Below are 23,517 nucleotides of genomic sequence, written 5' to 3' on the forward strand. Positions count from 1 at the left end.
AAAGACTTAAACATAAATTTAAAACCATAAAACTTCTAGATAACATAGGGAAGAATCTCATGATATTGGTCTTGGCAATTTTTTTTTTTTGATATGACACCAAAAGCACAGGCAATAAAAGAAAAATAAACAAGTAAGACTAGATCAAACTTAAAAGTTTCTGCATTGCAAAAAAATAATCAACAAGATGAAAAGGCAACCTACTGATGGAAGAAAGTATTTGCCAATTATGTATCAAAAAGTAAGCTATCAAAAAGTAAATTATGTATCAAATTATGCAAACATCCAAAATTTTTCAAGAACTCATGCAACTTAATAAAAAACAAAATTCTAACTGAAGAATGGGCAGAGAAACTACACAGATATTTTTTTTTCCAAATAAGACATCCAAAAGGTCAACAGGTACATGAAAAAGTACTCAACATCACTAATCATCAGGAAAATACAAATCAAAACCACAGTGAGGTATTACCTTACACCTGTCAGAATAATGGTCATCAAGAACGCTAGAATCAACAAGTATTGGTGAGGAAGTGGAGAAAAGGGAACCCTTGTACTGTTGGTGGGATTATAAAATTTGTTCAGCCACTATAGAGGATAGTATGGTAATTCCTCAAAAAAATTAAAAATAGAAATAGCATATGATCCAGTAATCCCACTTCTGGGTATACATCAAAAGGAAATGAAAACAGGTTATTGAATAAATATATGTAGTTTATTGTAGTATTATTCAAAATAGCAAAGATATGAAAACATGTGTCCATCAATGGACAAGTGGATTAAGAAGATGTGGTGTATACACAATGGAATACTATTCAACCAGGAGAAAAAAGGAAATTCTGCCATTTGCTACAATGGAGATGGACCTTGAAGACATTATGTTGTGTGAGATAAGTCAGACAGAGAAAAACAAATACTGTATGGTATCTCTTATACATGAAATCTTTAAAAAAAAAACTGAACTTGAAAACACAGAGAGTGGATTGATGGTTATGAGGGGCTGGGAGTGGGGAAATGGGAGAAATATTGCTTAAGGGTACATACTTGCAACTGATAAATAAGTAAGATCTGGAGATCTAATACACAGACTGTGACTGTGTATTAGATCTAACACACAGTACAGTGACAAAACTGTATTATAAACATTGAAATTTCTAAGGGACTAGATTTTAATTGTTCCCACCACTAGAAGAAATGACAGTTATGTGGCATGATAGAGGTATTACCTAATGCTACAGTGGCAATCTTATTGAGATATAAATTTATCAAGTCAATATGTTGTACACCTTAAACTTACACCATGTTATATGTCAATTATATCTTAATAAAATATTTTTTAATAAAATAAAGGAACAGAAAAAGCATGATGCCAACAATAACAATAAGAGAGCTGGAGTGTCCATATTAATATAAGAATATAAACCAACATTATTACTTGAGCTAAAGAGGGATATTTCATAATGACTAAGGATTAATTCATCAGGAAAATATAATTACTGCAAACATATCTGTACCTAACAAAGGAGCCCCATACTACATGAAGCAAAAATTAACAAAAATGAATAAAAAATGGAAAATTCAACAATAATAGTTGGAGATTTCAGTGATCCATTCTAAGTAATGGACAGCAAAATGAGACAGAATATCAAAAAGGATATAGAAGACATAAACAGAACTATAAGGTAGACGTAACTGATATTTTTAGAATCCAACCAATAACAACAGAATATAAATTCTTCTCAAATGTACATAAAACTTTCTCAAAATAAATGATATGGTAAAGCAACAAAACAAGTCTCTGGAAATTTAAAAGGATTTATATCATACAATTTATGTCCTCAAACCACACTGGAATTAAATTAGAAATCTACAACAGAAGAAAATTTAATTCAAATTGAAATTGAAATTTTTTAATTGAAAATTAATTTAAATTTTGGAAATCCTTTAAAAAGGAACAGACAGAGATGGGGGGAGGGAGAAAGAGAAGCAAAAAGAAGAGGAGAAGTAGAAGAAGAAGATAAAAGGGAGGGAGGGAGAAGATCCAGATTAGAAAGAAACAGATAAAACTGTTCATTCACAGATTACATAAATTTATATGTAGAAAACCCTAAGAATTTTACAGACACAGGCACAGACACACACAGACCCAGAGTCCTGGGTCTCTGCTCAGCGGGGAGTCTGCTTCTCCCTCCCCCTGCTCTTGTGCTCTCACTTCCTTGCTCTCTCTCTCTCCCTCTCAAATAAATAAATAAAATCTTTATTAAAAAAAAGACAATAGAATGAATCCTTGTGGTGAAGTAACTGTTCTTTATCTTGTCTATGGTGGTAGTCATATGAACCTATGCCTGTGGTAAAATTGCATAGAACTAAATTCACACACACACATACACATACATACAAATGAATCCATGTATGACTGTGGAACTCTGAGTAAGATGGGTAGATTGTATCATGTCAATTTTGTGGTTGTGATAGTGAACTATAGTTATGCAAGATGTTATCATTGGTAAATACTGAGTAAAGTGTAAACAGGACCTGTCTGTATTAGCTCCTACAATTATATGTGAATCTCTAATTATCTTGAAAAAAAGTTTAATTTAATAAATGGGGCAAAAGATTTGAATAGACATTTCATCAAAGAAGGTATATAAATGAAAAACAAGCACATGAAAAGATGTTCAACATCATTAGTCATTAGAGAAATATAAAATAAACCTACAATGTGATACACTTCATTCCCACAAGAATAGCTCTAATCAAAAAGAAAATAACAGATGTTGGAGAGAATGTGGAGGAAATGGAACTCTCATACCTTGCTAGTGGGAATGCAAATTGATTGATCCACCTTGAAAAATAGTTTGGCAGTTAGCTTAAAATCAACATTCTTACCATATGACCCAGTAATTCCACTCATAGGTATCCACCCTTGAGAAATTAAAACCTATGTTCACACAAGGACATGTATGTGAATTTTCATAGCATTATTTTCATAATATCCAAAATGTGGAAGCAACCCAAATATCATCAATTGGTGAATGGATAAACAAAATGTGATATATCTTTACAATGGCATACTATTTTTCAATTAAAAGGAATGAAGTACTTATACAAGATACAACATGGATAAAAAGTAGATTAATTATTGCCTGGGGCTAAGGGTCAGAATGGGGAATGACTGAAAATGAGATAGTGATTTCTTTTGGGTGTGACAGAAATGTTCTAAAATTAGTTTGTAGTGATAGGTGCACAATTCTGTAAATTTACTAAAATCACTGAATTGTACACTTAGAGAGAGAGGAAAGGAAGGAAGGAAAGAAAGAAGGGAGGGAGGGAGGGAGGGAGGATTCTTTTAAAAGTTACATTTCTTTTCAGCTGTTCTAAGATTGAACAGATGGTTAAACCTGCAACCCTTTGCCTCAGGTCCCCATCCATCAGACAGGGTAATTACCCCCATGCCCTGCTTAGCTCATTAGACAGAAAGTTATATGGCCTGCTTTCTTCTGCACGAACTCCTAGCCTTAGTATTCTTGATGGTTGCTAAACTATCATTTAAAAATCACGGCTCAGTCGTTAAGCGTCTGCCTTCTTCGGCTCAGGTCATGATCCCAGGGTTCTGGGATCAAGTCCCGCATCGGGCTCCCTGCTCAGCGGGAGGCCTGCTTCTCCCTCTTCCTCTCCTACTCCCCATGCTTGTGTTCCCTCTCTCGCTCTGTCTCTCTCTGTCAAATAAATAAATAAAATCTTTAAAAAAAATAAAAATCATGTCACTCCTTGTGTTTACTGACAAAAGGTGTTTTTCTTGGTTTGCCCAATTCCAAATTCTCCTATGGATCAGCAAAAAAAATTACTTTGGGGATTATATATGCATTTTCAGCACAGTGTATATGCAAGAAAGCAGACCATACTTGTGAGTTTCTCCAAGCAATAGCATTGCTTTGTTCTTTTTTTGACATCTGACTAAATGTCAGAGACCACTCTCCATTTTGGCAGTATAATTTGCCCCTCCCTCTCCTCCTCACCCATCCTCCACAGCCATCATTTCTCCACTTTTACCATAGTTCCAGTATCTCACTTGCACTTATCACAAAGTTCGCCCTTTATACTCCTTTTCCTTTATCTCCTTCAAATATCCCTTCTTAGCCTAACCCTGACTGGTGAAAAGGAGAAACTACCATTTAAGTAGTAATCAGCAAAATACTTCCCTCTAGTCAGGGACTCAGTGGACTTTTATGGATAATATAACATGTTTGGAAGATTTTTAGTATTGCCTATGACTTTTTTGCTTTTTGAAAGGGAAGAACTGGTGTGAAATATTGATTTGATCTTAAGTCTAAAGTATTTCACTCCCATAAATGACATATGACATGTTTTTATTAATATCCAAGAAAAGCAGATATATTGTATCTGTCTTATCAGAAGGCTCTTGTAAAATATTTTTAGACTAGTAAATTTCTCTATACTATAAAAACTAAATTTTGTTGCTTATTGATAGTGTTGCAACATATTTTTTATTAACATATAATGTATTATTTGTTTCATGGGTACAGATCTGTGATTCATCAGTCTTAACACAATTCACAGTGCTCACCATAGCACTATTTTTAAAGTTTCTAAATAATTAAAGTATTGAGTACAAAACATTTTTTCACCTTAATAACACAAACTTATTGATAATAATAATGGTTTGAACAGTGCCACTTACAAAACTAATTTCTTCTTCCCTCATGCATCCTAAATGCTTTGTTTATATTGCTGTACTGCTAGCATAATACTCATATTAAATTAAAGTACAGTTATGGGGTGCCTGGGTGGCTCAGTCGGTTAAGGGACTGACTCTTGGTTTCGGCTCAGGTCATGATCTCGTGGGTCATGGGATCGAGCCCCATGCCGGCTCCATACTTAACTTGGAGTCTGCTTGAAGATTCTTTCCCTCTGCCCCTCCCCCTGCTCTCTCTCTCTCTCTCTCTCTAATAAATGAATAAATCTTTAGAAAAATAAAGCGCAGTTATATCTGTTTCCTCAGTCTCACCAACGAATTGGGATGGAGCTGTAGTGTAGCATAAAGAGCAGTGAAGCTGATATTAAAATACCTGGATTACAGGATTTGTTTTATTAATCAGCAGCTACATGACTTTACTGTCTTAATGATCCCTGAATTATGACAAGGATTTCTGTGCTGCTGCTAAGTATTAGTTTGACACATGGATTGGAAACTCAAAATATGTGATCTCTACAACATTTTAGTTGGTGTGAAGAAGATAGGAAAAAATATTTGAAATGGAAAATTTTGGACAAAATCTTACCACAGACCTTAATAAATTACTTAAACTTCCTGAGATTCAGTTTTGCCAGCTATAAAATAGATATGATGATGCTTACCTCACAGGATTGTTTAAGGGTTAACTGAGATACTGTACATGAAAGAGACTAGATCAGTGTCTGGAAGATGGATGATATTAATTAATCATTCCTGAGGTTGGAATACTCCTTCCACCCCCTCCATGCCCTTCTCCCCTGTAAACAAAACAAAACAAAACAAAACAAAAAACCTCCAAACTTCAAACATCTTTCAAGAAACAGCCCAAAGGCACCCCTCTACAAAACCTTTCCAAACAACTTCAGGCAGTGTAGCCCTTTGGTTAAGAGTACCGGGCTTTTGAGATCAGAAGAGATTCCCAAGTTTAAAACCAGGTCTGCCATTTAGTAACTCCATGACCTTGGGCACGTTACTTATCTTCCGTGCATCTAGGTCTCCCATCTGTAAAGCGAGATCATTCTGGTACACATCCCATGCAGTTGTGAAGTATTAAATGGGATATACACAAAGAGTGCTTAGCACAGTCCCAGACACTAAGTCTTTTATTAAGTATTACCGTAGGAGAAGTAGTAATAGAAAGTTTCCTCCTCAGTAAAATGTTAATAAAAATGCCTCCCAGGGTGGCAAAATTCTGATGCAAAAGTCTTTTAAACTGTAATGCTGAACAAACGCACGCAAGGGATTCGTACATACCTTGCGATATCTGGGCAAAGTTCGAACTTCAGGTTACAGAATATGCATTCCCCGCACTGCGTGGGGGGGTGCGGTTAATAATACCCACGACTAATTAATGGGAAATGAAGCCAGACGATATGTCCCCCGGCCCCAAGCCGCTCAAGCCCAAAGAGCAGTATATTAAACACAGAACCCGCAGACCGGGTCTCGATAATTCCCCGGGAGTTCACCTCCAACGCCCCCCTGCCTTTGGAGCCGCGCAAGCGTAGACTGATTCTGCTCCTCTCTCGCTCGTGCCCCCGCCTCCAACCCCCCGCCCCCGTCTGCCCCAACACGCAGGCGCATCTCTTCAAATCCTGTCCCTACCCGGGTCCTCTCTCTCTTCATTTCGTTCCCCCTCCTCTTCCAGCACCTCGGCAGCTTCAAACTCTTCTCCGGGCGGGTGGCGGCGATCGAGAGGTCACGTGATGAGCATCCTGCTGCCCAACATGGCGGAGTTCGACACCATCTCGGAACTGGAGGAGGAGGAGGAGGAGGAAGAAGCGGCAACGTCGTCGTCGTCGCCGTCGTCGTCGTCGTCGGTATCGGGGCCCGACGACGACGAGGAAGATGAGGAGGACGAGGAAGAAGAGGAGGAGGAGGAGGAGGAAGAAGAGGAGGAGGAAGAGACGCCGCCCCCGCCTCGGGTAGTGAGTGAGGAGCATCTGCGGAGATATGCCCCCGATCCTGTTTTGGTGCGGGGCGCCGGCCACATCACTGTGTAAGCAAGAGGGGGCCATGGGGGTTGAAAACGCGGAGATTTGTCGACAGAGGAATGAGAAAGTGGTCGAGGGGCCTGTGGGGTGGGGGAGGGCTGACTGAGGCATGCAGTTAGAAAAGGACACCTGGTCTAAATGGAGCAACCGAGGGAGATAGGTGTAAAGGAAGTGAGGAGAATGCAAATGTGATGCACCAGCATCAAGTAAAGAGTGCGTATAGGACGGGGAGGTTGGAGGTTTGAGAGCCAGAGGGATTGGAGTAGAGGTGAGTCTCCTTGCTTCTGTGTATGCTTTAAACTGCAGGATGTACCAGAGGATTCTTTGCTGCTAAGACTGGTGTGTAGTGCAACACGGTGACTGCTGTGACATGTGACAAGACCTAGGCTTGGATTCTCCAAAACAGAAACATGATATGTTTTGTGAATAATATTATAGAATACCCACCCACCCGCATATTCATTCCTCCATTCTTCTTATCTAATGCTTATATGAATGAATATAACAATCCTTTCCATGTCTTGATAACTCATTCTGACATTCATTAAATATCACACAATTAGAAGTTCAGATTAAGAGGCAGTTGTGAAAAGTAAGGGAGCAATAGATTGAGAGTGAGGGCTCTTGGAAGTTGGTCCCAGCTTTGCTTCTTACTGGCCCTGTGACCTTGCTCAGGTTACTTCCTATTTCTGGGCCTTAATTTCTCCATCTGTAAAAATGAGGGGTGTGGGGTAGATGGTTTCCAGAGCCTTTCAGCTCTGAGATAGGTTAAGATACCTATAGGAGATTTTGTATGCCCAAACATTAAACATGCAGACATGAAATACTTATGGAAATTATTCCCCCAGGAGCTGAGGTTGATTTTTTTTTGAAAACCTATGCAGAGTGACTTTTTTAAAAAATTGAAATATCGGATCATATTTGAGAAAATAAAAGGAAGAGAGACCTCATAGCATAGTAGTTGCAAAGCAAAAGAAAATTTTAATGGCTCTCTGGGCTTTGAAGAGTGCCTTTTCTTTTTTATGTGCTTGGGCTGTAAATGCTTGGAAGTTTGAGTGTGTGTCGTGTTCATCCTCTTAACTATGCTGTCTTTTCCTGCATTTTCATATCACTGCCTCTAATTTTGATAATTGCTCACCTAGTCCCTTTGACTTTCAATGGAGTTCAAATTATCAGAAATCATGTATTATGATACGCAACACCTCCCCCCATCATGTTAGCTTTTAATTTTAACATGTTAAATATTTTGATTGTAATATACTTTTGTGATCTTTGCATAAAATATATTAAGGAAGATTTTGAAATTGTGGAAGAGTTTGGGAAGATTTTTAGACCTACTTTTTGGTTAGGGAATGATTTTAATACAATTTTTCTTGGCCCAAGAATTTTGCAGCTAGCCTACAATGATCAGATGCCAGCTTACTGCACTGTTTTACTTTTATTCCTTTCATCACTAGGGCGACAATTTATTACTCAAACTAATTATGATTCTGGCACCAAAGGTTACTTTCATGCAGATTATTTCACATGACTGAACAGAAAAAGGTTTTTTATTCCAGTCTATAACTTTATATTCCCAACATTCCTCCCCCTCCTTATTTTCTAACATTCAGAAAACAGAGGAGGAGCAAGGAAACAGAATTTAAGTTACCAGAAACTTATTTGTGGTTCCATTCTACTCTTCACACAATCATGGTGAAGTACTTATCAACCTATTTTCAATTAAAACCAAAGCACTGACACTTGCCATATCCAGGGCTTTGTGATAGGTATAATGTCCCTCCCAGCTTAAAAATTCTGGAATTAGGAGTACAAAGTAGTGGTGCTGGAAGTAACTGTCGGTATTAATTGAAGCCAAAACCTGAAAAGCAGCAAACCAGTACTTGAACTGCTAACCAACGTATATCGTTTGGAAAAATTATTTAGTTGTATTGTACACATTCTCTCAACTGAAAAGCACATTTGATCTTAAATGTCTGAGATCTGAAAAATAAATTAAATGTTTAGGAGAAAGTTTTACTGAATCTGAGAAACTGGCCTTTCTATGGTAGTGAAACTTTCCCCTCTATCAGGTAAAGTATGATTCTTATGAAACAGTTAATCTAATTCTGAAACATTAAAATAATCAGCTCCTGTTAAATTTTTTTCTGGCATGTGAGTGTTAGAGTTGTCCTATCTGAATGAAATATTTCTTACTCTCTCCTACCTCTTATTTTTTCCATTCTCTGTGCAGTTGTCTATTCTATAGAGGACTTTGTTTCTTTTCAAAGTTTAAAATTTGAGAACCATTGCTTCAAACTCAGTATTTCTTAAGCCATCATTTTCCCTCCCCACATTGGCTGTGCATTCCAGTTGCCTCATTTCTGATCATGATTCCACCACTCTAATCTTCTGGGGTAGTATGTCAAATCCTTGAGTCATTTTAACTCTTCCTTTTCCTTGACTTGTCTAGTGCCACTCTGTCCTAGAATTTTGTCCTCATATATTTGAAATGTCTATTGGATTTTTCATTTCCTCCATTTCTACTGGCACCACTCTAGTTTAGGTTGCCATCAACTCCTGCTTGGATTATTGCAACAGTCTGCCACCTCTCTCCACCCCAATATATTCCGCATGCTTGTGCCAAACTAATTTTCTTAAAACACAGTTTAATCATGTTGCTTTCCTGCTGAAAAACCTGCACTAGATCTTAATTAGATCTGAATTCTTATGCTCTCTTCTTCCAGCCTCAGAGGTCAAGGAGTTCCTTCACTTGTCCAAAGCTTACCACTTCACTTGTGCCTTCTGTACCCTTCTCTTCCAGCCTCCTCCCAAATCTTGCTCCATCAGGCAACCCCATCCCTCTAATATTACCTCTCTCTGCATCAGCCTATAAACATATTCACAGTTTTTCTCTTTCTTTAAAAACAAAATAAAACAAAGCTTTCCTAGGCCTATGTTCCCCTTTAGCTACTGTCTTGTCTTTCTTCCTTCCCTCTACAGATTTCTTAAGAATAGCTACATTCACCATATCTATTTCCTTTTCACCCCTCTGTAACCTGGATTCTGCCATCATGACCACAGCCTAAGGGGCGGGGAAGAACTAGCCTTGTTAAGATCACCATGACCCTCTTGTTGCTACATTAGTGGGCATTTTTCATTCCCTGTCTTTCTGGTCCTCTCTGCTGTATATGACACTTATAATGACTCCCTCTTTTTTGGAGGCTTCTAGGGGTCACAAACACACAAGCCTTCGGAGGTAATAGAGGTCACAGAAAATGGTGCACCATGAGTAATGATGGGGTCTTTGTTGAACTGGAAGGTGGTATATGTTTTGCCTAAAGGCATTCAAATTCTGATTTTGTAAAATCATTTTGCCAGTCAAACAAACCTAGGAATTCCTTGGCCACTTCACTCTCCTGGGTCTCCTTGTATTTTTCTGGCGATTCTTCAACTCTCTCAATCGTGGGCTTCTCTTACTCTCTTGGCCCTTGAATACCAGTGGTCTCTGAGGTTTTGTTCTCAACCTGCTACTCTTCTCATTCCCTGTTCTGCCTAGATGATCTCATCTAGATTCTCATGGTTTCAATTATCTGACATCTCCCAAATATTTATCTCTGTACCACATTTTGCTTAGACTTTCACCTGGGCTTCCTCACCTGATAGCCCACCGTCATCCTAAGTTCAGCATATTCAAAACAGAATTTATCTACCCCTCACCCCCTTACACCTCCATCCCAACCCCTCAGAAAAATCCCTCCTATTTCTGTGTTTTCCATCTCAGTTAAATATATCTCCACCTATCTCATTGTTGGTCTTTGGTTCCTCTTTCTTACTTACACTTAGCAGCAAGTATTAATAATATATGACCTAAAAATTTCTTCTTTTCCTCCCTACCAGCACTTCCCTGATTCAGGCCCGTTTCACCACCCTAACCAATCATCTTGCCTTCATCCTTGTCACCTTCACATCCATTCCCCAGCTTGCTGCTAGATTGAGATGCCACTTTACTGCCTATTAACCCACAGGATAGAATCTAAGCTCCATAACATGGTATATAGAACTGGACCCTGCCTGTCTATCAGCCTAATCTGCTGACATTTCCCCTTATGGCTTATATTTTCCTGTTCATAGCATGCTCTTTCTTATCTCTTTGCCTCTGCTCAAGCTGGGACCTCCATCGAGAATTCCAGTATCCACTGCCCTTGCCCCGGCTCTCCATATGTCACCACCTCCTGCAAGTCTTCTCTGCCCCCACTAAATTGTAAGCTGCAATTGCAGGAACAATTTTTAGTTCCCTCTGAATCATCATGGCCTAGCACACTACTTGCCATGAAGTAGACAATCAATAAAAGTGAGTTGAAGGAATATTGGTTCACTTTAGTAACACTCAATATTCCTACCATAATGTATGCTATATTTTAGGCCCTCAACAAATACTAGTTTCTTGAATCATGCTGTGGAGAGTACTTCTGATTCTGAGCAAAGATCTATATGGGTATAGTAATATCACCAGTCCCAGTGATGGGGGTTATGGCATGGCCTTACCTCTGAAATCTTTGTTAAGGCATCAGAATACCCCTGTGTATTTGTATCATCTTAACATATTGGCTTTCTAGTTACTTTTAAAAGATACTAATCTTTTAACATGGAATTAATTATAATTTTTTAAGAAGTAGAATGAGATAACCCCACTAATTGTAATTCTAATTCTAAGATGATGAAGATGAATGGGTATTTGGGGATTTTTTTCCAAATTAAAAAAATATATGACAAAATTAACTCCACAGATTTGAGTTTAGAGAAACAGACATAATGAAATGCCTCTTGGAAATATTAAGTGTTTTAGAAATACTATACATCTGAGTGATATAACTTAGTATCTACCACTTTTCTTCTTGATATTTCTAGGGTAAGTATTTGGATCCAATGTATTGATAAACAAGGATAATTGTATCTCCTGAGATCTTTTATTTATAGGCATTATCACACTCTTTATAGTACTTAAAACATACCAGGGCACCTGGGTGGCTCAGTCAGTTAAGCATCTGCCTTTGACTAAGGTCATGATCCTGGGGTCCTGGGATCAAGCCCCACATCTGGCTCCTTGCTCAGCAGGGAGTCTGCTTCTCCCTCTCCTTCTGCCCCTTCACCCCCCCTGCCCCTGCTCGTGTACACATTCTCTCTCTCTCTCTCTCAAATAAATAAATAAAATCTTTTTAAAAACCAACATATAGATATGTACCCTTGATAGTAGATCTGTATAGAAGTTAGTAGAGATGATAGGTTACCAATTCTTATAAAATTGTCTCACTAAAATTAATCTATAAGAGCTAAAATTATTCCATATAGAACTGAAAAAGATGGCCAAATTTGCCAAACAGTGCATTTCTCCAAAAACTTGGACAGCAATTATTATACTTAGACTACAATTATTGATACTTCTCAAGTCAGTTAATGGAATGCCTTTTCTATAAACAGTTGTCTTTGAGGAATTATAATGATGCATTGTTAATATGTGTTTGTATAAGGTAAATATTTTATAAGATTTTAGAATACTGAAGCTATGGTAACTTGCCATTTTACAGTGTGGCAAGACATGATTATTTTCATATAAAATATTAGAGAGATTTAACTATAATGTTTTTGAAAAGATGTTTGAATTTTATGGCATAGACTTTTCTTTTTCATGATATAGTAAATAAAGTTCAATGTATACACTTCAGAATTGTTACTATAAATACATAGTTTTCTAGTGAAATCATGTTTCTTGTTGGCAGAATTTTATTTGTTTGATCTGTTTTCTTAAACAACCTGAACACATAAAGTTTAAATTGTATAGGTTTTCAAAGGCTGGTGTGTAGCCATTTCCAAAAGGATTAAAAACAGTGAAGGGTGTGGGTGGGAGAGAGGAGGGAAGAGCAACTAAGAGGACCCATTCTTCTTTGCCTCAGTTTCCTTTACTCCAAAGAATCATCCAAGAAATTAAAAATTTTAAGTACTGAAGACACTTGACAGATAAAATACAGTCACTAGGAACCACCAGCTAGGACAGCTTCAAACACATAATAGGCTCTATATTTAATGAAGCTGATAAAATGGACAGTGTGAGAAGTTCCCAAGTGCCCATTTGTCTAATGCTGAAAACCCCCACATCTTGGCTAATGCCTATCACTAATCAGTAATGGGTAGATGATCTTGTCTAATCTCTGTGGACTCACAGTTCTTAATAGTTTGTTTATGAAACAGAGCTGAGGTGTTTATTCAGCAGCAGCCATTTCAACATTTTCCTAGTAGCTATCAAGAGAAATGTTATGCCTAAGGTTATTTGAGTTAAGTATTCTTTTTAAGTGTTGAGTCTCTAATGAAGAAAGATAGAGGAAATCCCTGGTAGGCAAGAATAGGATTGCTACTGCCTTTTAGCCAAAATTTTGAGACTGTATCAAGCCTAATTTGCCTATATTTATACCTTTAGAAATATATATATATTTATGCTCTAAAGGAGCATAAATATATATATGCTCTGTAGGAGTATTTAAAAAATATGTATGCTCTAAAGGAGTATTTTAAAAAGTAAAATAAAATAAAAATATTTTATTAACTATCGAATTGTATAGTACAGATTAGAAGCAGCTGTGAGCATTCAGAGAAAGGGGAAATCCATAAAAGCTTGAACATTCAAGGTATTACAGCAGGGGTTGGCACTTGACTTGAGCCTTGAAGGTTGCATAGGATTTAACCTAGGGAGGGGAAGCAAGAGGAACCACCTGAGCAAAGACAACAGCCAATACAGCAGTTGCAGTGGAAGGGAAGGAATCATTGTGAGAATGATTTCAAAGGAACAAATAACAGGATTTGGAGCCACCTTAGAGCAAGCAAGGTGCAAAAAAATAGGAGCAGGAAGGTGCAAAACCAATACCAAGGTCTAGGTTAAAGAGAGTCAATGTGTCATTGATAGAGATGAAAAATTTGAAAGGGGGGCTAGTTTCCCATAAAAAGATAACATTTAATTTTAGACATGTTTTACTTGAGGTGGTATATTGTTTTTAGCATTTATCTAAATCAAAATTTTTAGTATGCCATTAGAGACCAAAGAATGTTGGAAAATGCAGAACTAGAGATATAGATTTGAGGGCCATCAGCATAGAAGTGATATCAAAGCTACTAAACATAGATGGACAGTTAAAGTTCACTTAGAAAGATAAGCAGATGACTAAAAGCTAAACTTTTGGAAAAGGCAAGAATGTTAGAGGAGAGTGAAAGGATGGGAGAGTGTTAGGGAGTGGTCAACAGTGTGACAAAGCTGCAAAGTAAAGGGAAAAAGTTCTAGGAAGAGAACATAAAATTGGCAATAAATAAAACATGATGAACTTGTCTTTCTGAATAAATTTACTCAGAGATTATTTTCACTAAAGTGACAGCATCATAAGGGAAATTCTAAACCGTTAAGAAAGGAGGGAATATTAAGGAAATGGAAACAGGAAAGTTCACTTGCTCAGTGGTAAATGCAAAGAGAATAGCAAAGCTCAGAATTTTTAAAGTAATAAAAATATTCCATATATCTTGAAAGATACATCTTTCAAGTATTTCAAGTAGTAAAAGAAGGGCAGCTTGGAAAATCTATAATGGCAGCAATCTCTAATGGAGGTAAGAACATGGTTTTTTTATTGACATATAATTATCATACAATGTTATATTAGTTTCAGGTGTATAATACAGTGCTCAACAATTCTATACATTCTCATACCTCATCAAGATAAGTGTACTCTTAATCCCCTTTATTCATTTTACCTACCCCCCACCCACCTCCCCTCTGGCAACCACCAGTTTATTCTCTGTATTTAGCAGTCTATTTTTGATTTGTCTTCTTTTTCCTTTGTTTGTTCATTTGTGATATTTCTTAAATTCCACATATGAGTGAAATCATGTTATTTGTCTTTCTCTGGCTGACTTATTTCACTTAGCATTATACCCTCTAGGTCCATCCATGTTGTTGCAAATGACAAGATTTCATTCTTACAGCTGAGTAATATTCCAGTGTGTGTGTGTGTGTATGTGTGTGTGTGTGTGTGTGTGAGAGAGAGAGAGAGAGAGAAAGATCTTTCTTAGCCATTCACTTATTGCTGGATACTTGGGTTGTTTCCATTTCTTGGTTCTTATAAATAATTCTACAATAAACATGGAGTGTATATATCTTTTCAAATTAGTGGTTTTGTTTTCTTTGGTTAAATACACAGTAGTGGAATTACTGGATCATATGGTAATTCTATTTTTAATTTTGTGAGGAACCTCCACACTGTTCCACAATGGCTGCCACCAGTCTGCATTCCCACCAACAGTGCATGAGGGTTCCTTTTTCTCCACATCCTCGCCAACACTTTTTATTTCTTGTCACTTTGATTTTAGCCATTCTGACAAGGGTAAAGTAATATTTCATTGTAGTTTAATTTGCATTTCCCTGGAGATTAGTGATGTTGACCATCTTTTCATGTGTCTGTTGGCCATCTATATGTCTTCTTGGGAAAAATGTCTGTTCAGGTCTTCTGCCCATTTTTAATCAGATTTGTTTTCCTGGTGTTGAATTGTATAAGTTCTTTACGTATTTTGGATATTAACCCTTCATTGGATGTATCATTTGAAAATATCTTCTCCCATTCATTAGGTTGCCTTTTAATTTTGTTGATGATTTCCTTCACTGTGCAAAAGCTTTTTATTTGTGTAGTCCCAGTAGTTTAATTTTGCTTTTGCTTTTGTTTCCATTACCAGAAGAGACATATCTAGAAAAATGTTTCTATGACCAGTGTCAAAAAAAATTACTGCCAGTGTTTTCTCCCAGGAATTTTATGGTTTTGCGTCTCACATTTAGGTCTTTAATCCATTTTGAGTTTGTTTTTGATCTGGTGTAAGAAAATGGTCCAATTTCATTCTTTTGCATGTAGCTCTCCAGTTTTCCCAGCACCATTTGTTGAAGAGTCTTTTTCTCATTGTATATTCCTGCCTCTTTTGTTGGAGATTAATTGACCATAAAATCATGGGTTTATTTCTGGGCTCTTATTCTTTACCATTGATCTGTGTCTATTTTTATGTCAGTAACATACCATTTTGATTACTACAACTTTGTATTATATCTTGAAATCTGGGATTGTGATGACTCCAGTTTTGTTCTTCTTTTTCTTTTTTCTTCTTTTTTTTTCAGGGTCTTTTGTGGTTCCATACAAATCTTAAAATTATTTGTTCTAGTTCTGTGGAAAAATGTTATTGGTATTTTAATAGGGATTGCATTAAATCTGTAGATTGTTTTGGGTAGCATGGATATTCTAACCATATTGGTTCTTCCAAGCTGTGAGTATGAAATATATTTCCATTTGTTTATGACCTCTTCAAATTTCTTTCATCAGTGTATCAGTTCTCTGAGTATGGGTCATTCACCTCCTGGGTTCAGTTTATTCCTAGCTATTTTATTCTTTTTGGTGTATAGTAATTGGGATTATTTTCTTAATCTCTCTTTCTGTTACTTTCATTATTAGTGTATACATGCAACAGATTTCTGTATATTAATTTTGTATTCTGTGATTTTATTGAATTCATTAAGCAGTTATAGTAGGTTTTTAGTGACATCTTTAGGGTTTTCTATATATAGTATCATATCATCTGCAAATAGGGAAAGTTTTAAGTCTCGCTTACCAATATGGATGCCTTTTGTTTCTTGTCTGATTGCTGTGGCTAGAACTTCTAGTACTATATTGAATAAAGGAGATGAGAGTGGACATCTCTTTCTTGTTCCTGATCTGAGAGGAAAAGCTGTCAGTGTTTCACCATTGAGTATGATCTTTGCTGTGAGTTTTTCATGCATGGCCTTTATGATGTTGAGGTGTGTTCCTCTAAACCTACTTTGTTGAGAATTTTTATCATGAGGAAATGTACTTAATCAGATGCTTTTTTTGCATTTATTGGGATAATCGTATAGTTTTTATCCTTTCTCTTGCTGATGTGATATAGCACATTGATTGATTTGCAAACATTGAACCACATTTAAACATCCCTGGAATAAATCCCAATTGATTGTGGTGAATGATTTTTTTAAGGTATTGTTGGATTCAGTTTGCTATTATTTTATCAAGGATTTTTGCATCTGTGTTTATCAGATATTGGCCTGTAGTTTTCTCTCTTTTTTTGTAGTGTCTTTATCTGTTTTTGGTATCAGAGTAATGCTTGCCTTGTAGAATAAATTTGGAAACTTTCCTTCCTCTTCTATCTTTTGTAATACTTTGTAAAGAATAGGTATTAACTTTTCTTTAAATTTTTGGTAGAATTCACTTGTGAATACATCTGGTTCCAGATTTTTGTGTGTTGGGGTTTTTTTATTATTACTGAATCAATTTCATTGTTAGTAATTGGTTTGTCAAATTTTCTGTTTCTGCTTCAGTTTTGGAAGGTTACATGTTTCTAGGAATTTATCCATTTCTTCTAGCTTGTCCAATTTGTTGGCAAATAATTTTTCATAATATTCTCTTATAATCCTTTGTATTTCTGTGGTGTCAGTTGTTATTTCTCCCCTTCATTTCTGATTTTATTTAATTATGCCCTCTCTCTTCCTTTTTCTATGAATATGGCTAAAGATTTATCAATTTTCTTGATCTTTTCAAAGAATCAACCCCTGGTTCCAATGATTGCTTCCATTATTTTTTTAAGACTATTTTTTTTAAGGTTTTATTTATTTAAGAGCGAGAACAGAGCGAGAGAGAGAGCACACGAATGGGGGGAGGGGCAGAGGGAGAGGAAGAAGCAGGCTCCCCATTGAGCAGGGAGCCCGACATGGGGCTCAATCCCTGGACTCTGGGATCATGACCTCAGCCAAAGGCAGATGCTTAACCAACTGAGCCACCCAGGTGCCCTAAACTCTATTCTTTTTTTTTCACTTCTGCTCTACACTGTATCATTTCCTTCCTTCTACTGACCTTGAGCTTTGTTCTTATTTTTCCAGATCCTTTAGGTGTACGGTTACATTGTTTATTTGAGATTTCCTTGCTTCTTGAAGTAGGCCTGTATTGCTATAAACTTCCCTCTTAGACCAGCTTTTGCTGCATCCCACCCTTACATTTTCATTTTCATTTTCTCAGTGTATTTTTTTATTTCCTCTGATTTCTTGGTTGATCCATTCAGTGTTTAGTAGCATGTTATTTGGCCTCCATATATTTGTATTCTTTCCAGATTTTTTCTTGTGATTGATTTCTAGTTTCATATCCTGTGGTCAGAAAAGATGCATGATATTTTAATCTTTTTTAATTTATTGAGACTGTTTTGTGGCCTAACATGTAATCTATTCTGGAGAATGTTCCATATGCACTTGAAAAGAATGTGTATTCTACTGTTTTTGGGTGGAATGTTCTGAATATATCTGTTAGGTCCATCTGGTCCAATGTGTCATTCAAAGTCACTGTTTCCCTATTGATTTTCTGTCTGGATGATCTATCTATTAATGTAAGGGGGTATTATAGTCCCCCAGTATTGTATCACTGTCAATTTCTTCCTTTGTGTCTGTTGATAGTTGTTGCCTCATGTATTTAGGTGCTCCCACATTGGGTGCAAAAATACTTACAGTTGTTATATTACCTTGTTGCTTTGTTCCCTTTATCATTATGTAGTTTCCTTTTTTGTCACTTGTTACAGCCTGTTTTAATACCTATTTTGTCCAATATAAGTATTGCTACCCCAGCTTTCTTTTCACTTCCATTTGCATGGTGAATGTGTTTCCATTCCTCCATGTTCAATCTGCATGTGTCTCTAGGTCTGAAGTGAGTCTCTGGTAGGCAGCATATGGATGGGTCTTGCTTTTTTATCCATTCAGTCACCCTATGTCTTTTGATTGGAGCAGTTAGTCTATTTACATTCAAAGTAGTTATTGATAAATATGTACTTATTGCCATTTTATTACTTGTGTTATTGTTTTTATAGTTCTTCTCTGTTCCTTTCTTTATATATACATATATATATATATATTTGAGATAGAGAGTGAGAGAGAACATGAGCACAAGGGGGGGGGGGCAGAGGAAGAGGGAGTAACAGGCTCTGTACTGAGCAGAAAGTCTGATGCAGGGCTCCATCCCAGGACCCTGAGATCATGACCTGAGCCAAAGGCAGAGATGCTTAACAAACTGAGCCACTCGGGCACCCCTTCTCTGTTCCTTTCTTGTCTTGCTCTCTTCTCTTGTGGTTTGATGGCTTTCTTTAGTGATGTGCTTAGATTCTTTTCTCTTTATTTTTTGCATATCTATTACAGATGTTTGATTTGTGGTTACTGTTAGGTTCATACATAACATGCACATGGCAATCTATATTAAGTTGATGTTTGCTTAAGTTTGAAGCCATTTTAAAAGCACTAAACTTTTACTCCTCCCCTCATGTTTTAGCTATATGATATCATACTTTACATCCTTTGATTTTATAAAACCTTTCCCTGATTTTTTATTGATAATATTGATTTTACTGCTTTTGTGCTTTAATCTCCATACTGGTTTTATAACTGATTAATCAACTACTTTTATTATGTTGGTATTTACCTGTGAAATTTTTCCTTTCACAATTTTCTTTCCTGATAATGGCCTTTTCTTTCCATTCAGAGAATTCCCTTTAATGTTTCTTGTAAGGCTGGTTTAGTTATGGTGAACACCTTTAAGTTTTGTTTGGAAAACTACCTCTCCTTCTATTCTGAATGATATCCTTGCTGGGTAAAGTATTCTTGGTTGCACATTTTTTCTTTTCAGCACTTTGAATATATCATGCCACTGTCTTCTGGCCTATAAAGTTTCTGCTGAACAATCAGCTTATAGCCTTATGGGGTTCCCCTTGTGTGTAACTCTTTTCTTTTCTGTTTCATTTAAAGTTCTCTCTTTATCACTACTTTTTGACATTTTAATTATTATGTGTCTTGATGTGCACCTCCTTTGGTTGATTTTGTTGGGGACTTTCTGTGCCTCCTGGATCTGGATATTTGGATATCTGTTTCCTTCCCCAGATGAAGGAAGTTTTCAGCTTATTTCTTCAAATAAATTTTCTGCTCCCTTTTCTCTCTCTTCTCCTTTTGGGATCCCTATAATATGAATGTTATTATACTAGATGATGTCACTGAGTTCTCTTAATCTACTGTCAGTTTTAATTTTTTTTTTTCTTTTTGCTGTCCAGCTTGGTTGCTTTCCATTATTCTGTCTTCTAGGTAGATGATAAATTCTCCTGCCTCTGATCTGCTGTTGATTTCCTCTAGTGTATTTTTATTTCAGTTATTGAGTTTTTCATTTCTGATTGGTTCTTTTCTATATTTTCTATCTCTTTGTTGAAGATCTCACTGAGGCCCTCCACTCTTTTCTCAAGTCCAGTAAATATTTTTATAGCCATTACATTGAATTGTTTATCAGGCTTATTGCTTATCTCCTTTCGTTTAGCTATTTTGCTGTGGTTTTGTCCTGTTCTTTCACTTGGGACATATTCCTCTGGTTCTTCATTTTGTCTCTCTGTGTTTGTTTCTATGCATTAGGAAAGTTAGTTACGTCTCCTGATCTTGAAGGTAGTGGCCTTGTGAAGAAGAGGTCCTGTTGTGCCTTGTAGCACAATGTCCCCTGTTCACCAGAACCAGATATTTCAGGGGTGTCTCCTGTGTGGGTTGTGTGTGCCCTACTGTTGTGGCTGGGTGGGCAGCATTTGCCTTCAGTCCACTTGGCCACAATGGCCCATTTTGCCTGTTGTGGGTGCACTGGGCAGGGTTTGGTCTCTGTGCTGTTAAGGGGCTAGTCTGGAGCTACTCTGGGCTGATAGTTGGGGGGTATCAACAGTCAGACTAGATGTCTGCCCTCTGCTTGTTTGCTGGTATTGTGGTCACACCAAACTCCAGGGCACTCTCCCTGTGTTATCCCTGGAGAGACTTTTGTTGGTAGGTGGGGCCTGCATTCAAACCAAATGCCTATTCTAGTCCATGTGTTGGGGCTGCAGTGACCCCAAACTACAGGGCTCTCTGTAAACCTGAGAGGTTTTTGTCGGTGGGCGGGGCCAGCAGATCAGATGCTTACCCCCAGCTCATCTGCTGGGGTTGCAGAGGTACTGATCAACAGGGTACTCTCCCTTTCCTGCCAGTTATAAGGTTTGGCTGCTGGGGCTGCAGTTGAACTGGTGTGTGGTTTATCTTCCCCTCTCCTCAGGCAGGAGTCATTTTGGAGTGGTGCTGGTCCTTGCCAGGGCTGCTTGCAGGATAAAATGTGCCAGGAGCTGCTTTGGACAGATGTGTGCCTGGCGGGGTAGGTTGGATGGGGTAGATCCACAGAACACAGAGGCAGGGTGTGTGGTGTTAGCAAGGTAGGTGGAGAGTGTTCTCACTGGTTCCTGCAGGTGTCTTGGTATCTGGGCTGGGGATAGGGTGGAGGTGGGGATGGTATCCACCAGCTCTTTTGTTCTTGAAGAAGTCTCCTAAAGATCCCTGCCCCTCTAGCACACATTCTGAGATTAGTAAATAAATCTCCTTTCTGTATACCCAGGTGCTTTTCAAACTTCTTTATCTCAGCAGGGTTGTTTGTTATACTGTCTCTTTAAGGGCTCAGTTTCCTATTGCCCTCTGGCTCTCCCAGAGCTAAGCCTGCTGATTTTTTTAAATTTATTTTTTTTGAGAGAGAGAGAGAGAGCAGGGGAGGAGCAGAGGCAGAGGGAGAGGGCGAACTTAAGCAGGTTCCATGCTGAGCATGGAGCCCAATGTGGGACTCAATCTTTCAACCCTGAGATCATGACCTGAGCTGAAATCAAGAGGTGGACTCTTAACAGATGAGCCTGCTCATCTCAAAAGCCAGGTGCCTCAAAAGCCTGCTGATTTTTAAAGTACCCAGAGTTAAGCCTCACTGCATTTCAAAGCCAAATACTTTGGGGACTTGTCTTCCAAGTGCACATTCCTGTGTGGGGGGTGTTTGGTGGGAGTCTGCTCCTCTCCCTTCTCAGTGCTTGTGATGTCCCTTCCATTTGTGGTTAGTTTCACCAGGAGCTTGATACCTGACCATGTTTCCACCATTCCTACCCTTTTCCGTGTGGCCTTTTCTCTTCAATTAACTGGAAAGTCTGTTGTGCCAGTCTTTGGGTGGTTTTCTTAGTTCGTTGTGCTGATATGGCTGTTGTCTTGGGTGTATCTGTGGAATGAAGTGGGCTTAGGATCCTCCTACTCTGCCATCTTCCCAGACTCTAAATCAGGAACATGTTATTGACATTGCATCTAAAAGGTGTTTAGACAAGATATGGAAATATAACTCTACTTTAAAGTGTATAATGTTTCCTTTTAAAAATGAAACCTGTATTTATTTCTGTGTTACACAGTAAGAATTTACTCTTTGTGGAATAATGAATTAAATTGCATCTTTTTGACTAGTGATGAGGTCACTATTTAGCTACATATAACTTAAATGAAGAATGTTTCTTGCTGTGTTATATATTGGTCATGTTGTTGATTGCTGAGTTAGTACATAGTTGCAAATATTATTTAATACTGGAGTGTCATTTTCTCAAACAGCACATGAAATTTGCCATAAAAATTCATGTACAGGGGTATACTATCTTATTTTCCAGTTTGGCTATATCCTGTGTCTATGGGGAACATGATTATGAGAATTTTATGTTCTCATTACATATACTAATACCTGGAGAAGTAATTAAGTATTTTTTAATGAAGTTAAGGTCTTTTTATGGTTGCTAATTAATTGTCTCAACTATTTTAAAACATAGAATTTGTTGTTTTAAAATACATTTTAAATACACAAAGTATAGTATACTTAGCTGCTAAGTATAGAGAATTTTTATGTTTAAGATGGGCTTGTGTCCCAGAAAAGGAGCTATTATAGCATAAATGATACAAGGAGAATATGGTATTCCCACATAGTTTTAATAGGACATTAGATTCTTAACATATCTTTAATGTGGCCATAAGACCAAAGGGCCATAAGTCAGTCAAATCAAACAGTATTGTAGCTTATTATTCAACACTTTTATTAAATACCTACTAGATTACATTATGCTACTAAACAAAAAGATAACAAAATAAATAAGGCATAGTTTCTGTTTTCAAAAAGCTCAATACAGGACAGAAAGAACTTAGGGATCAGCATTTGGAATTTTGGTCCTCCCCACCTTACTAGATATATGACTTGGGGCAAGTCACTTAATTACCTTTCGAAAAAAAAATTTTCTGAGGGTCAGCTTCCTTATCTTTAAGAGGGGGATGACAATAACCACTCCTGTAGGGTTGTAAACTTTAGAAGTAACGTTTTATCTAGCACAGTGTCTAACTCATGGTAAGTGAATATTTACTGGTAGCTGTTACTATTATTGCCTACCTCACCAGGAGTTCTCAATAAACATTGCTGTTTTTTTTTTTTCTTCATTTTTGCTTACAACCCATCATCTACTATACTATACTACGCTATAGTATAAAATTATAGTCACTATGATATATCATCTAAGATGCAGGAAGTGACCTTTGTTATCCCTACTGAAACCAACAAGTAGGTGAATGAAGGCTCATAAAATTCATCTTGACTTCTGAAAACAGATTTCAATGAGCTTACTTGAGTCAGAGCTTTCAAGGCTGAGACCTGTTTTCTGAAAACAAATTGAGCATATACGTGAAAGCCATTCATAAAGATCAAACTTTGAGTATCTGAATACTAACTGATCATAAGTTTTTGAACTACAGCTCCAAAGGTTATATTAGTTTTTTATTAGAAAAATTTTCATATATACATAAAAGTAGAAAGAATAATATTATCCACT

The 23,517-nt window shown here is 37.3% G+C and overlaps 1 protein-coding gene across 1 annotated transcript in view; it reads left to right on the top strand.

The window, feature by feature from the left end:
* Positions 1-6,345: 6,345 nt before the first annotated feature.
* CHIC1 (cysteine rich hydrophobic domain 1) overlaps positions 6,346-23,517 on the top strand; it is a 70,687-nt gene continuing 53,515 nt past the window's right edge. The window contains exon 1 of the mRNA XM_035028769.1: positions 6,346-6,752. Coding sequence (XP_034884660.1) covers positions 6,460-6,752 — 293 coding nt within the window. The 5' untranslated portion in view covers positions 6,346-6,459. The remainder of the gene's footprint in view (positions 6,753-23,517) is intronic.

This window comes from Mirounga leonina, unplaced genomic scaffold (genome assembly GCF_011800145.1).
Source record: "Mirounga leonina isolate KUSES-001 unplaced genomic scaffold, KU_Mleo_1.0 Mir_204, whole genome shotgun sequence".
NCBI lineage: Eukaryota > Metazoa > Chordata > Mammalia > Carnivora > Phocidae > Mirounga > Mirounga leonina.